General features: G+C 51.9%; 1 protein-coding gene across 1 annotated transcript in view; it reads left to right on the forward strand.

Moving 5' to 3' along the window:
- Positions 1-3,293: 3,293 nt before the first annotated feature.
- PAWR (pro-apoptotic WT1 regulator) overlaps positions 3,294-14,531 on the forward strand; it is a 126,987-nt gene continuing 115,749 nt past the window's right edge. Inside the window, exons 1-2 of the mRNA XM_061559829.1 lie at positions 3,294-3,624; positions 4,490-5,650. Of these exons, the coding sequence (XP_061415813.1) occupies positions 4,967-5,650 (684 nt within the window). The 5' untranslated portion in view covers positions 3,294-3,624; positions 4,490-4,966. The remainder of the gene's footprint in view (positions 3,625-4,489; positions 5,651-14,531) is intronic.

A 14,531-nucleotide genomic window follows, 5' to 3' on the forward strand; every position in this document is an offset into this window, starting at 1 on the left:
ATGGCAGGGGAGTGGGAGGGCGGTGCACTATGAACCTGGCGAAACGAATTTGATTGCAGGCTCACATCAATGTTCTATTGTATGGTAGGGGAAAAAGCTTAGAATTGGGATGTCTAGTTTGGCGATCCATTCAATGGCTTCCCGAGTGGCAATGTTGGCGAGATGTTGTCTACCTCGCCTGGTATACAGGAGGTCGTGGGTTCGATCCCGAACCTGACACCTGCTGTATATTTGGAGTTTGCGTCTCTCTCTCTCTCTCATCATCACGGTGGCTAAGAGGTGTTAACTACCTCGCCTGGTATACAGGAGGTCGTGGGATCGATCCCGACCCTGACACCTGCTGTATATTTGGAGTTTGCGTCTCTCTCTCATCATCACGGTGGTTAGGAGGTGTTAACTACCTTGCCTGGTATACAGGAGGTCGTGGGTTCGATCCCGACCCTGACACCTGCTGTATATATGGAGTTTGCGTCTCTCTCTCTCTCTCATCATCACGGTGGCTAGGAGGTGTTAACTACCTTGCCTGGTATACAGGAGGTAGTGGGATCGATCCCGACCCTGACACCTGCTGTATATTTGGAGTTTGTACGTTCTCCTCGCAAGCCGTTTGTATTTTCCTTCCTGTCCTCCGGTTTTATCCATCCACATTGAGAAACGTACATTTCGTCACGGTAAGCCACTTCGTTGAACTATCATTTGTGGCAAGGTCGCTTCTACAAAAGAGCTGTATAGGTCCTTGGGCCTTATCGTGTAAAATATATATTTTTTGAGATGCTAAGTGAAGATATAAAGTGCCTCTGTCTCACAACAGATCCTAGTGGGCAGGTTGATGCGATATGTCCCATGGCTATCATCATCATCAGTGGTGAGTGAAATCTGAACCGGCCCTGTAGTTACTCCTTCAACCTGCCCTGACCGATGTGTGCAACTAAGGTCAAACAACCTCCCGTGGTCGACACGGCGTGGCGAGGCCATCATCCAGCAGTCGATGGAATAATAGTCGCACATAAGAAGTATTACTGCCAGTAATGAAGTACCGTACAGCCCGTTTGTTGTACGGTATGAATCATTACAGCATTACACATGCAAACTGATAAACTACATGTATAGTCATATTATATGAGAAAACTAATTAATTGCCTGCCGAATTCATGCTTGGATTCCTGACTGCCTGGCTGGCAAGATGCACGTGCGCTCGTGACGGTCAACGAGGGAGGCGAGAGAGACGGCGACTTGATACAGCAAATCTGGCTGTGACGGTCCCACCTGATGACGGAGACTTGTGTTGCCTCCGAAACGTCGTGATTTATTATTTTATTCAATTTCTATTATTACTTTTAGTAATTTTATTTTTTTTACATTAAATTTTTTTACCTACGTGACTTTACCAGAAAAAACCTAAGAGTATGAGAGGTGGGGGATAAGGGGTACGAGGGAGGGAGAGGCGAGTGGGAGAGGCGATCGAGACCGGGGGAAGTGGGGGAGACAAGGTGGAGGGAGGGGGAGAGGTGGGAGAGGGGACAGAGTAACAGAGACGAAGCGAGACGTCGGGAAAAATTGCGATTATGCACAGTACAGAGAAGGCAAGGCAAAGGCGGAGAGGCAGGGGCTGTTTATAACATTCGGGGCCGTCGATAAATGACGTCACGCACCTGGGGGGGGGGGGGTCAGACATTTGTGACTATGTGTGACGAGGGGGGGGGGGGGGAGAAATGTGACGTCACATCAAAAATTTAATATAGACAAAACGTTCTACTTTATTAAATAGACTTTTGAATCAATATTTTCTCCTACAACATCAGAGTGCAGCGCCACATTAAATACGCACCTACAATGACTATAGTTTAAAGCGATTTGAAGCATGTTTTATTTTCAAAATGGAAATATGGTTTTGGGGGGGGGGGGGCAGAGCTTTGTGACGTAATTTTTGAGGGGTGGGGGGGGTCTGACTTTTTTTATGGACGGCCCCTTATACAGTTTTGCTGGTTGGCCTGCTGGGAGGGATGGACGGTCGCGTCCAAAGAACGTGTGGGTTGCTCGTGTGCAACAACAGACTTGGTGGAAGTGGGAAACTGCAGTCTGGAGTGACCCCCCACGAGTCTCAAGACTCTCTCTGCAGGGGGCGGGGGGGTCCTGCTTGGGGATGTTTAGCCAGCGCTCTACGGCTCCACCTAGTGGACTCTCTTCCGACAGCAGTGGCGTGTCCGGCAATTACCGTGCGGTCATGTTTGTAAAGTCAAGGAATATGTATTCTTAGGTTTTTTTCGGTAAAGTCACGTAGGTAAAAAATTAATAAAAGTAAAATAAAACATTTTTTATTTTACTTTTATTAATTTTTTAAAATTAATATTTGTATTTTATTTCTATTAATTTTTTACCTACGTGACTTTACCGAAAAAAGTAAAATAAAAATATTTTTATTTTACTTTTATTAATTTTTTACCTACGTGACTTTACCGAAAAAACCTAAGAATATGAATCCTTGCAGTCACGAAAGCTTCAAATCTAGAATCAAGGAATATGGATTATTGCAGTCACGAAAGCTTCAAGTCAAGATTTACTAGTGCGGCAATTATTGTCAGGGCCGCCTCGCCACATTCAACCACTTTGTATTTCCACACTTGGGGGCCGCCCATAAATGACGTCACGCACCTGGGGGGGTGTGGGCGTCAGACATTTGTGACGATGTGTGACGAGGGAGGGGGGTTTGAGAAATGTGACGTCACAGCAAAATGCGCAACTTTAAATAAATATAGACAACACGTTCTACTTAATTAAATAAACTTTTAAAATACATGTTTTCTACTACAACATCAGAGTGCAGCGGCACATTAAATACGCACTACACTGACAATAGTTTAAAGCGATTTGAAGCGTGTTTTATTTTTTTGGGGGGTGGGAGGGGGGCAAAGCTTTGTGACGTCATATTTGAGAGGTGGATCTGACTTTTTGTGACGCCGTGTGACGAAGGGGGGGCGGGGGGGGTCAAAAATCGTCCAAAATCGCGTGACGTCATTTATGGACGGCCCCTTGGCCCCCCGTCACGAGAACGTGGAATTTCCACCACGCGCGTGCTTATTTCACCGGAGGCGGGCGGGGAGGGGAGGGGGGTGAGCGAGCGCCGCCCGACGCTACTTTTGCGAGCAAAGCAAAGTGAGAAGAAGACCCAAATGGCCGCGTGAATTCGTTCGCGTGGAATGTGCCTCGTTGCCACCCCCCCACACACACACCAACCTCCTCGTCAGCCGAAACGTCTCATGAATAATTCATCCCGGCGCCACATATTCAAGAGTCGCTTGTGCTGCTGCCACCTTCACGCGACGCCTCCTGCTTGCCCCCCTAAGGGCTGCGCTGTGGCCAAGAGAGGCTGCCTGGTGTGTGTGTGTGTGGAGGAGGAGCAAGGAGGTGGATAGAGAGAGGGAGAGAAAGTTGCGAAGAAGAGGAGGTGCTGGGAGCGGGCTGGCTTTTGGTGTAATTGTCCCGGGGTGGGGCGTGTGGGTTTGGCGGTGTTGTGGGGAACGAAGTTGAGTTTAAGTAGTGGGTGGGTGGTGGTGGTGGGTGTGGAAGGCTGCTGCTGTGCCTACAGTCACCCCGGCCAGCACAACACGTGCTCACCAATCGCAGGTATTATACAGGACGAGCATCCGCGCCTCTTGTGTGTTGTTACACGCGCGCGCGTTGTTTGCACGCGTGCGGTGTTGCTGCGTGTCGCGTTACACGTGCGGTTGGCTACGTGCGGTGCGAAAGAAGTTCAACGTATATGTTACACGCGTGTTGCACGCGCATTTGTGTGTGCGGTAGTGTAGCGGTTTAGCGCTACGCTGCGCTACGAACCCGGCGACCCGAGTTCGATTCCCGCTCATGGACAACACCGGCGACGATTATCTGAACCGGTCTTGCGCCTCACCTAGGTCGACTCAGACTCAAATGAGTACCCGGTGGGGTGTGTAGTAAACGTCGCCACTGGGGAGACAAAGGCGGCCGGGTGTGGTGCTGGCCACCTCGTGTGCCGTTCCGGCCTTCATAGGTGCTCGCTAACAGCACTTGCCCCGACAGTCTGTGAAGGCTGTACGGGGGATCTTTGTGTGTACGCGGTGTTTACACGGGGGGGGGGGGGGGGGGCGTGCCAATGGTGGCCGCGTGTGAACAACACGAGTTGCGCTTTCCAACTCGCCGAACACTCGCTCACTGCTTTTAGACTTCACGTATAGATTTACACATGTAAACAAAACACGAAAAAAAGTGCAATTCTCGTTTCTTCCTTAACGCCGAGACTTGGATTCATCGTTTCGTTCCTTTGTGTGTCCATCCGGGCAGAGTTGTTAAGAGTTGGCTGCGCGCTGTGGTCAAGCCCCCTGGGAGAGGAGTTGCCGTCTCACGCTTCGCACGCACAGCAGTGGCCGTGGAAGCTTGCGCAGTGGCGGGCGCAGTGGTTTAAATATCTTAAAAAAAACAACTTTAAAATCGTTTTGCGCCCCCCCCCCTCCAGTTTTGTTGCGTAGGGAGAGGGAGATGAAGAAGTGAGATGAGCCGGTAGCACGCTCCGTGTGCCCCGTGCCTCTTCTTGCCGTCACCGTGCGGGTGACTCCGTGCGAGGTGCAGCGACTCCGCTTGTGAGAAGAATCGCGGCTCTCCCCATCAGCCGTCACCTGCCCGTCCATCACCACCAGCCGTGGCTCTTGTTGGGCCAGCCGTGGCTCTCTGCGTCGCCAACGGCCGTGACTTTGAGCGTCAACGGCCGTGGTTGAAAGCCGTGAAAACGAATTCATCCGAGCGTCACCATCACAACCCTCCCCTCCCATCATCACCACCACCACCACCAACCCCTACCACCACCACCAACGACCCGTCATCCATCTGATCGCACGCCTGTCGACAACTCCACCGACTTGGCAGAGAGAGAGGGACCCCTTTCCTCTCCTCCAGCCGCCCTTGGCGCAAGGCGACCGCGATTTCATCCCGAGCGATGGCCACCGGCTACCGCAACCCGAACGCGTCGGATTTCCTGGAGGAGTGGAAGGCCCGGCGCGAGAAGCTTCGTTCCAGAATTCCGGGAGCTCCTCCAGCGCCGAGTCCCGCGGGTGGATTGTCCAGCAGCAGCAGCACCACCACCGCCGCCTTTGGTGGTGGAGGAGGAGGTGGTGGTGGTCTCCGCAACGGGGCACCTGGAGAGGCGACATCTCAGGCTGGCGGTGGCCTCGCCCCAGGCGTGTCGAGTCTCGCCGGGGCCTTCAACTCGCTCGCCGTGGCGCCCGTGGCCACGGCGAGGGCCACGGGGCCGGGGGCCACCGCTGGCAGGCGGCCCGTCGAGCCTCCTGCCGCGGACAGGAAGGCGGCGGTGGCGGTCCAGGAGAGGACGGGGGGCGGCGGTGGGGCCGACGCGGCAGGGGCCGTCACCAGCATCGGCACCACCGGCACCACCGGCACCACCACCAGCAGCAGCACCACCGGCACCATCACCACCGGCACCACCACCACCGGCACCACCACCACCACCATCTCGTCGTCGTCGTCGGCCGTCAAGGAGAAGAAGGCAGCAGCGGCAGCGGCGGCGGCCGGACCGAGCGCCAGGAAGAGCAAAGGGCAGATCGAGAAGCGCAAACTGCGCGAGAAGAGAAGGTCGACGGGGGTGGTCAACCTCACCGCAGAGGTGAGTCGCATCACACACTCCACCCACCACCTCCACCTCCTCCTTCACGCTGCTGCTGCTGGTGGTGGTTGTTGTTGTGGTTGTTGTTGTTGTGGTTGTTGTTGTCTGGTTGTCAACTGGTTGCGTGTTGCCCACGATGCGCCACGAGCACCGGCTACATCTGGGTTCGATGGCTGGAAGATGTTAACTACCTCGCCTGGTATACAGGAGGTCGTGGGTTAGTTCCCGACCCTGACGCCTGCTGTATATTTGGAGTTTGCGTGTCTCTCTTTCATTATCACGGTGGCTAGGAGATGTTAACTACCTCGCCTGGTATACAGGAGGTCGTGGGTTAGTTCCCGACCCTGACGCCTGCTGTATATTTGGAGTTTGCGTGTCTCTCTCTCATTATCACGGTGGCTAGGAGATGTTAACTACCTCGCCTGGTATACAGGAGGTCGTGGGTTAGTTCCCGACCCTGACGCCTGCTGTGTATTTGGAGTTTGCGTGTCTCTCTCTCTCCCCGTGGTCGAGTGGATTTTTTTACCGGGTCTGCCGGTTTTTCCCCTCCACATTTAGAAACAACGTGCGTTTAAGGGCAATTGGTGAATACAGTATACATTTCCACACGACGAAAAGCCAATTTTGTTGAGTTTTTATTCGTGATAGCCAGGTCGCTTCTGAGACTAAAAAAACAAGTTATATAGCTCAGTGGGCCTCACCTGGTAATAGTTTAATAGTTGTGGCATCATCAACATCATCAACACATGGTACGAATCTCATCAGCCAAATCAGGTTAGGCAGCCCTGCAGCAGCCAGGGCGCTGCTTGACTGCGAGTTCAAATCCTGGTGTTGTGCTCACGGGGGGGGGGATGGGTGGGGGGGTGGTGTAACATCATCACCACTTTTATTCCCGGCGGGGGAGGGGGGGCAAACCCTGAATTTGAGAGAAGGGATGGCCAAGTTCTTCCAGCCGTCTCCACCGACAACCTCCTCACAACCTCCTCACAACCTCTCTCACCCACCCCTCCTTTTGTTCTGCCTCATCCCCTCTCCGCGCGTGCGTGTTCAAACATGCCCTCTCGCACAGTGCGAGCACACACGCTTACCGACCCCCCCCCCCCACTGGAGTAAGAGTCCTGCTACTTGTCACAATCTCTTGAGCTAAAGTGTGCCCCCCTCCCCATCCTCTCTCTCTCTCCCTCTTGCTCAAATGGGCACGGGGAGTGGCCGCTCACCTATACAAAGCCCCCCCCCCCCCCCGCCCGCCTCCCTCCCGTGGCTCTGAGCCAATGCCGGGCAATTCCACCGTCCTATGCTCAAGGCGCCACGGTCTCTTAGGGGCCGTCCATAAATGACGTCACGCACCTAGGCGGGGGGGGGGGGGGGGTCAGACATTTGTGACGATGTGTGACGAGGGGGGGTGTTTGAGAAATGTGACGTCACATCAAAATGCGCAACTTTAAATATAGACAACACGCTCTACTTAATTAAATAGCCTTTTTAACAAATTTTTCTCCTACAACATCAGAGTGTAGCGGCACATTAAATACGCACTACAATGACAATAGTTTAAAGCGATTTGAAGCATGTTTTATTTGGGGGGGGAGGGGCAGAGCTTTGTGACGTCATATTTTAGGGGGGGTCTGACTTTTTGTGACGCCGTGTGACGAGGGGGGGGGGGGGTCAAAAATCATCCAAAATCGAGTGACGTCATCTATGGACGGCCCCATAGAAGTACAGTACAACAGTGTTTTTTGTTGTTTGATGCAACATGACCTCTTCCGGCCCACGGCTGTCGCTCGCGGTAGAACAGGACATCACCTTCAAAGCCACTCGAAACCCTTTTCTCTTGCCAGCCAGGTATATTTTGTTTACCGTGGGAAGATAGGGGAGGCACTGTGAGTCAGTACAGTAAAATAGTACAATGTTTTCCCCCGCCAAAGAAAAAAAATGTTTTGGCTACCGAATAAGACGTGCATGCATGGTCGTCACACATCCAAGGACGAAGCAGGCTCAACTCTGCTTAGCTTCCGAGATCTGATGAGATCAATTAGTGCCAGGTGATTGGTGCCTTATATGACACATATACAGACAAAGATCCCAAAATAGACCTTTGGGGCAATTACCATTCGCGAGCACCTATTAAGGCTGGGTGACCAGCACCGCGGCCTTTGTTTCCATAGTTTACACACCGCACCAGGTACTCATTTGAGGCTGAGTCGACCTAGGGGAGGCCCAGAACCGGTTAAGACAAATCGTCGCTGGTGTTGGCCGTGAGCAGGAGTCGAACTCGGATCGTCGGGTTCGTAGTGCAACGCACGAACCGTCACACTTCTGCATTGTACACTGAATGAATGTACATTGCTACACAAGGCACACATAACACACGTGTTACTTCACACACTGTGAAGTACGCATTACATCGCAGCACCGCATGCATCCACACGTAAACGTTGGTGTACATATCTCTTGCATTGCGACAACAGATACGTACATAGGGGCCGTCCATAAATGACGTCACGCACCTGGGGGGGGGGGGGTCAGACATTTGTGACGATGTGTGACGAGGGGGGGGGGGGTGAGAAATGTGACGTCACATCAAAATGCACAACTTTAAATAAATATAGACAACACGTTCTACTTAATTAAATAGACTTTTAAATAAATGTTTTCTCCTACAACATCAGAGCGCAGCGGCACATTAAATACGCACTACAATGACAATAGTTTAAAGCGATTTGAAACATGTTTATTTTTTTTTGGGGGGGGGGTCAGAGCTTTGTGACGTCATATTTGAGGGGGGGTTCTGACTTTTTGTGACGCCGTGTTACGACGACGACGACGACGGGGGGGGGGGTCAAAAATCGTCAAAAATCGCGTGACGTCATTTATGGACGGCCCCATACCGTATAAAATACCTGCAGTACGTACTTGAAGCGCTTGTGGTCCCGGCAGGCCGTACAGGTACCGCCTGAACGCATCTCTTGCGTGCTTCCCATGCCACCCGGCCTTCTCATCGTCGTTGGCACTCGACCTGAAACAGCGCCGTCATGTCTCGTGATCTATTGGCCGGGCCACGATGTGCGATTTCTTAGCCAGGGTGGGAGACCGCGGGTTCTCGAATGTTTGGTGCAGACTGGCCGGAGGGTGGGAGAGAGAGTGGTGGGCACAGTTGGGGCACAGCAGGTGGTGCATCTGCCGGTGGTCATCTCAGTCGGTCAACCCACGGCACCTGCTGGGTCTACCCCGTGACCTCCTCCTGCACCTAGCCTGGCACAGCAGTCAACCCAAGGCACCTGCTGGGTCTGTCCCGTGACCTCCTACTGCACCTAGCCTGGCACAGCAGTCAACCCATGGCACCTGCTGGGTCTGTCCCGTGACCTCCTCCTGCATCTAGCCTGGCACAGCAGTCAACCCATGGCACCTGCTGGGTCTGTCCCGTGACCTCCTCCTGCCAGCAGCGAGCCTTCGACACTTCACGTGGCCTCGGAGTGCACGTGGCCTGGCACAGGCGCTGGTGGTGACGTCACTGTCACGAAGTGGCATATGGCGGGGATTGGTATTGGATCAAAAACATTTTTGGACTGATAATTAAGGAGGGAAGGTTGCTGCACACAAATACATCGCCTTTGACGATGACGATCACGTTTAAGACAAGTAATAAACAAAATAAGAATAGGTTAAACACTTTCTGGCAATAAAGCAGGCGTTACGGCATCCAGTCTGCATTAGCCACACACACTCGTGTCAAAACATTCAAACAAGCGTGCTCTGATAAGTGCATACATTGTCTTTGAAGCTGATTGCCCTACGCCAGAGACAGCCCTCTGAACGGCCTTGCCTCACCAGTGTCAGAGCAGAGAACGCCAAGAGGCGAACACTTTAGAAGTAGATTGCCATGACCAGATCACCCGCCATGCGGCCCGGCATCGTCCCATCTCGGAAGCGCAGCAGGTTAGAGAGCGGATGGTGCTGTGTGTACGAGTGACACCTCATGCGCAACAGGTTGCTATAGGCTACCGTGAGGGGGGGGGGGGGCACGTGGTGGGCAGCAGATGGCAGTGCAGCCAATAGACATGCACTGGCCGTCTATGCTGCCCTGAACCCGCACCTACCAGTGTGGTGAAGTATAGTCAAATAACTCCGCGACGCGTATGGCATGGGGAGGCTCTCGTCATCCACGCACAGATCGCGATTTCTTTACGGGTGTTTTTGGAATCACCTTCCTTGTGTGTGAACTTACGGTGGAGATTTGTTTTGTTAGACTAGCTTGTTTGCAGTAAATCTGAAATATGCAATAGAAAAATTGTTCAGCTCATGATTATTAATGAGGGGGGGGGGGGGTTGCACTATGTAGAGTGACGTAACCCGCTAATTGTTATTGTGGAGGGGTGCGGCATGTGGAGTGACGTCACCCCCTCATGGTTATTGGGGAGGGGTGCAGCATGTGGAGTGACATCACCCCCTCATGGTTATTGGGAAGGGGTGCGGCATGTGGAGTGACGTCACCCGCTCATGATTATTAATGAGGGGAGGGGTGCGGCATGTGGAGTGACGTCACGCCCTCATGGTTATTGGGGAGGGGTGCGGCATGTGGAGTGCGCGACCTTGTGCGTGAGTGTAAATTTCCACGTGGCCATGAATATTAATAAAGGGGGGGGGGGGGGCTCTTTTGCAGTGACGTCATGCACGGATGTAGCACTGTGCTGCGTAGATTTAAAATTTTACCGTCACTCTCTGTAAAGAAACGTCATATTTGAAGCGACTTTGCTTAATAAGTGTAAAAATCCACTCATGAATATTAATGAGGGGGGGGGGCCCTCACGTGGAGTGACGTCACGCGCGGGACGGACAGACATTTCTGGGTGATTATAGTAAGTAATAATATGGAAATAAATGTGTGTTTAAATCCCCCTTACTTACTCGATCTGGTTTCCGCATATTTCTACTTTAAAATAAAAAACACATCTTTCGGCGGGGATGCAAATACGCCCAGTGCCACTGAAGCGATGCCATCCTACGAACGAGTCGTTGGAAACACTACAACATACGCTTTCCGGGTAGGGATTACACCCTAGGAACTTTTCAATGGGTTCTGTGGAACTTTCCAGCACGCGTTTTATCCTTGGGCATCGTTTCGTTGGCGACGTTAATCGTCCACATTGGATCACCTTCATGAGCGTTTTCGTGCCCAGCCCCCTCTCCTCATTTGAGACGGACGGACGGAGCTAATAGAAACCGCGTACAGAAAAAAAACTCAACGCCAAGAAATTTCATCAAGAGTCGGTCGCTGCTTTTCTGCGTGAGCCCACAGCGGGGACCTTTTTTTTTCTTTCTTACGAGCAGCCCTTTAACTCCAGTGGGGGAATTATCAGGAGAAAGAGCGCAGGCCGGTCGCGATTTAACGCGGAATTCAAGCGGAAAACCGATCTGTGCGAGGACGGCAAAAAAACGAAATCCGCTTGAGCCTAATGCGCCCTTACAAGTGCGCCCAGGCGGGGAAGAACGCGGGGGGTTTTCCGTGCCCCCCCCCCCTGTCCCCCGGCGGTCGATACCTCGTTATTAACAAGGAGGAACGCTGCGTATCTGTTTAACATGACAGCGCTCGGAGAGTGACGGCTTAATGTAGCGCCAACAACAACGGCGACAGCAGTGGGCCCTGGTGTTATCGCTGGGCATCCGCGCGAGGTTAGGTAACACGTGAAGCCAGTGTCGGGGTGGTGAAGGTTCGCAGGCAGGTTGGCCATGGGGCAGACCCGGGAGGTCACCAGACCGGGTGGACTGGTCGATGCACCCGCCTGCACTTCCAGCTGTGCCCACTTGCTCTGATTTCGCCTCCCCCTCTCCGCATTGAATTGTTGATTAAGATTGCAGCAGTGAACACGTACACAAAGATACCCCGCGCAGACTTTGATTTTGAGGCAATTGCTGTTAGCGAGCACCTCTGTCATTGCCAACGTGGCGCACGACGAGGTGGTGTGGCCAGCACCATGGCTGTCCGCCAATGATCGTGCCCTCCATATGTTATTAGAGGGCATGCAAATAAGGGGGCGATGTTATCTACAGATGGTCGTGAGTTCGATCCCGACCCTGATGCCTGTATAATTTGAGTTTGCATGTTCTCCCCGTGGTCGCGTGGATTTTTCTCTGGGTCCTCTTGTTTTTCCCTCCACATTTCGAAACATACTTTTAGAGTACATATTTGGTTGATATCAATTTCCACGTGATAAGCCACTTTGTTGAGCTATAATTTGAAGCCCGGTCGCTTCCGAAAAAGAACTATGAAGCTTGGTGGGCCTTAGCTGGTTAAATACAACTAGTTTTGGTTGAGTTTAATTACAGTCATTATTCAATAACATGTGGGGTGGAGTGGTGGCTATGTGGATAGCACTGTGAATCCATGGACCTGAGTTTTATTTTCGTTCAAGGCTGACATCAGTGTCGAGCAATATCTCTGAATATTGATTTTCTGAACTGGCCGTGGTCTCCCCCCCACCCCCACCAATCTTCACCAACCAACATTGACCAACGTGGTGAAGTATGGTCAATGATCCCCCTGTGGCTGACACAGCACAGAGGAGACCTTCATTGAGAAGGAGGGGCTGTCAACACGACTTATCTCGCAATGGCGGATTACTTTGTATGACTTTTCATTCAAAAGCAAATTGAATGTTTCCAATATCAGACAATAGCAAACATATCACGCTAGCAGCCCCGGGTAATGTGAGCATAGCCGCAGTGGATGCGCGTAGGTCACGTTAAAAAGTCTGCAAGATGATTCAGCCGGCTACTGTACGTGTTCATTTGTCAAAATGAATAATGCAAGTTATGCGGACGCTCTGATGCTGCGGTACAGTGCTTGATTCACACTTGAAATCCAGCATGTACACCTCCAAGCCAGGGGTCGCCTCTGCCCATCCTCGCTCTGGGATCGATAAGCTGAGTACCAAATTGTGGGAAGTCGGTAGTGGATGTCCAATGGATGGAATGACGCTCGCAATGGGAATGTGGAATCTTCGATGCCGTCGGTGGATTTGAGTACCACCTCATGACTCGTGAGAGCAGGGCGGTACGGTGACCTTTGCCTCGTCGTGATAAAGACAATCAAGTAACCAAGGTGCATTTCTATAAAAATACCAAATAGAGCATAGAGGTGGCCGGGTAGCTCAGAGGTCAGAGTGCTAAGCTGGCAGCTATTTGTGATTAGACCAGGTTCTCAAGTGTAGTGAGGTGATGATCTCAGCACACAAATACCTTCACTGTAAGTTTGGGTCTACGCATTCATTGCATTCTAGCTCTTATCATACAGTGAACATTGCACTCTGTGGCGGGGGGGGGGAGGTGGTGCCCTCCAGTGGGGGATGAGAAGTCCCTTGAACAGATTTCAGAAAGCAGTTCTCCGATGATCTTTTTTCCACGAAGCGTTCTCTAACACGGGGTTGAAGCACTGCACCGCGAGAGACCCCGACTAACTATATTCCGTGTCTCTTGACAGGGCGACGATAGTACAGAATTCGGGGAGATGTTATGTTACGTTACTTTTGCAAAGAAACCTCAAGTAATCAACTCATTTCAGCATAGCCCAGGGGTCGGCAACCGAAACAACACGAAGAATTCGGTAACAAAAAAAAACCCCTCAAATATTTAGAGAGGCTGCAACGCGTGTGGCGAGTACGAGACGGCTGCCCTTAATGCGCAACGCCACGAAGGGGTCCTTGAAGAGCCGCACGCGGCTCCGGAGCCGCTGGTTGCCGACCCCCTGGCATAGCCCAGCCAACACTGCACATGGGGTTCTCTCAGGAGCAGAATGGAGCCGCCATCTGGAACGGGGCACACTGATTGAGACCCCCTGCTCTGGGAGGATGCTCTGGCGCTCTGTGGCTTGAACGACGGTGGCCACATTACAGATCCGAGCCTCTGCACGAGCAGCCCCTGGCATTGCGAACAGAGCAGTGTCAGGGGTCGCAAGCACAAACGCCTGCCCTCTAAGCCAGTTTAAGTATATTATGAGAATAATCACGAGACGGAAAAGTGTGCGCAGGCTGGAAAAAAACCCACCAAGGGTGGTAGTAAGAATAAAAATGTGAGTTTAGACGGCAAAAGCGGTGATTGTGATCGTTGGGTTGCTCCCACGCATTATGCCTTGCGTGTCACGTGACACCACCATATTGCCTATATACATACAATGTACGCAGCCTTGTTTTAGAACGTCAACTAAAAACAGTGCCTGCCATGCGGAAGGGGCATTGCCTTTAGTGTCGGCAAGGCTGTCGGTGGCAAACATTCAGTGGTGAGTTATATATCTGAACTGGTCCTAGGTCACCGTCATATTTCACCACAAGCGTTGTGAAGTACGGTCAAACTACCCCCATGACCGACACGGCATGTGAGAGAAACGCACCCACAGCGCTGTGGCGAGATGTTAACTACCTTGCCTGGTTTGCAAGAGGTCGTGGGTTCGATCCCAACCCTGATGCCTGTTTATTTGGAGTTTGCATGTCTCTCTCCTAGTGGTCACGTCGATTTCTCTCCGGGTTCTCCGGTTTATCCCTCCACATTTAAAATCAACATCACGCGTTTAGAGTATTTGGCGGGCTATTCATTTTTCCTTGTGATAAGCCACTTGGTTGGGCTATCATTGATGATGGCCAGGTTGCTTCTGAGAAAGAGCTCTATTGCTCGGTGGGCCTTACCTGGCAAAATGAAAAATAGTTAGGTGACGCACGTGTGAGGAAATCAGTCAGAGCAAGTTGGTTGTTGACTTATTGGTGCAGATTCTTCAGTTGTGTGTCCTGGCATGTGCGTGGGTTTTTTCTGGCTTCCCCTGGTTTCTTTGTGCCCTTCTGTGCCACTTAGTGAAGAATTTGGCAATCATCCCAATGCGGGACCCACTTAAAGG

Source organism: Lethenteron reissneri, chromosome 26 (assembly GCF_015708825.2).
Source record: "Lethenteron reissneri isolate LAM-NWPU_2019-01 chromosome 26, ASM1570882v1, whole genome shotgun sequence".
Classification (NCBI taxonomy): domain Eukaryota; kingdom Metazoa; phylum Chordata; class Hyperoartia; order Petromyzontiformes; family Petromyzontidae; genus Lethenteron; species Lethenteron reissneri.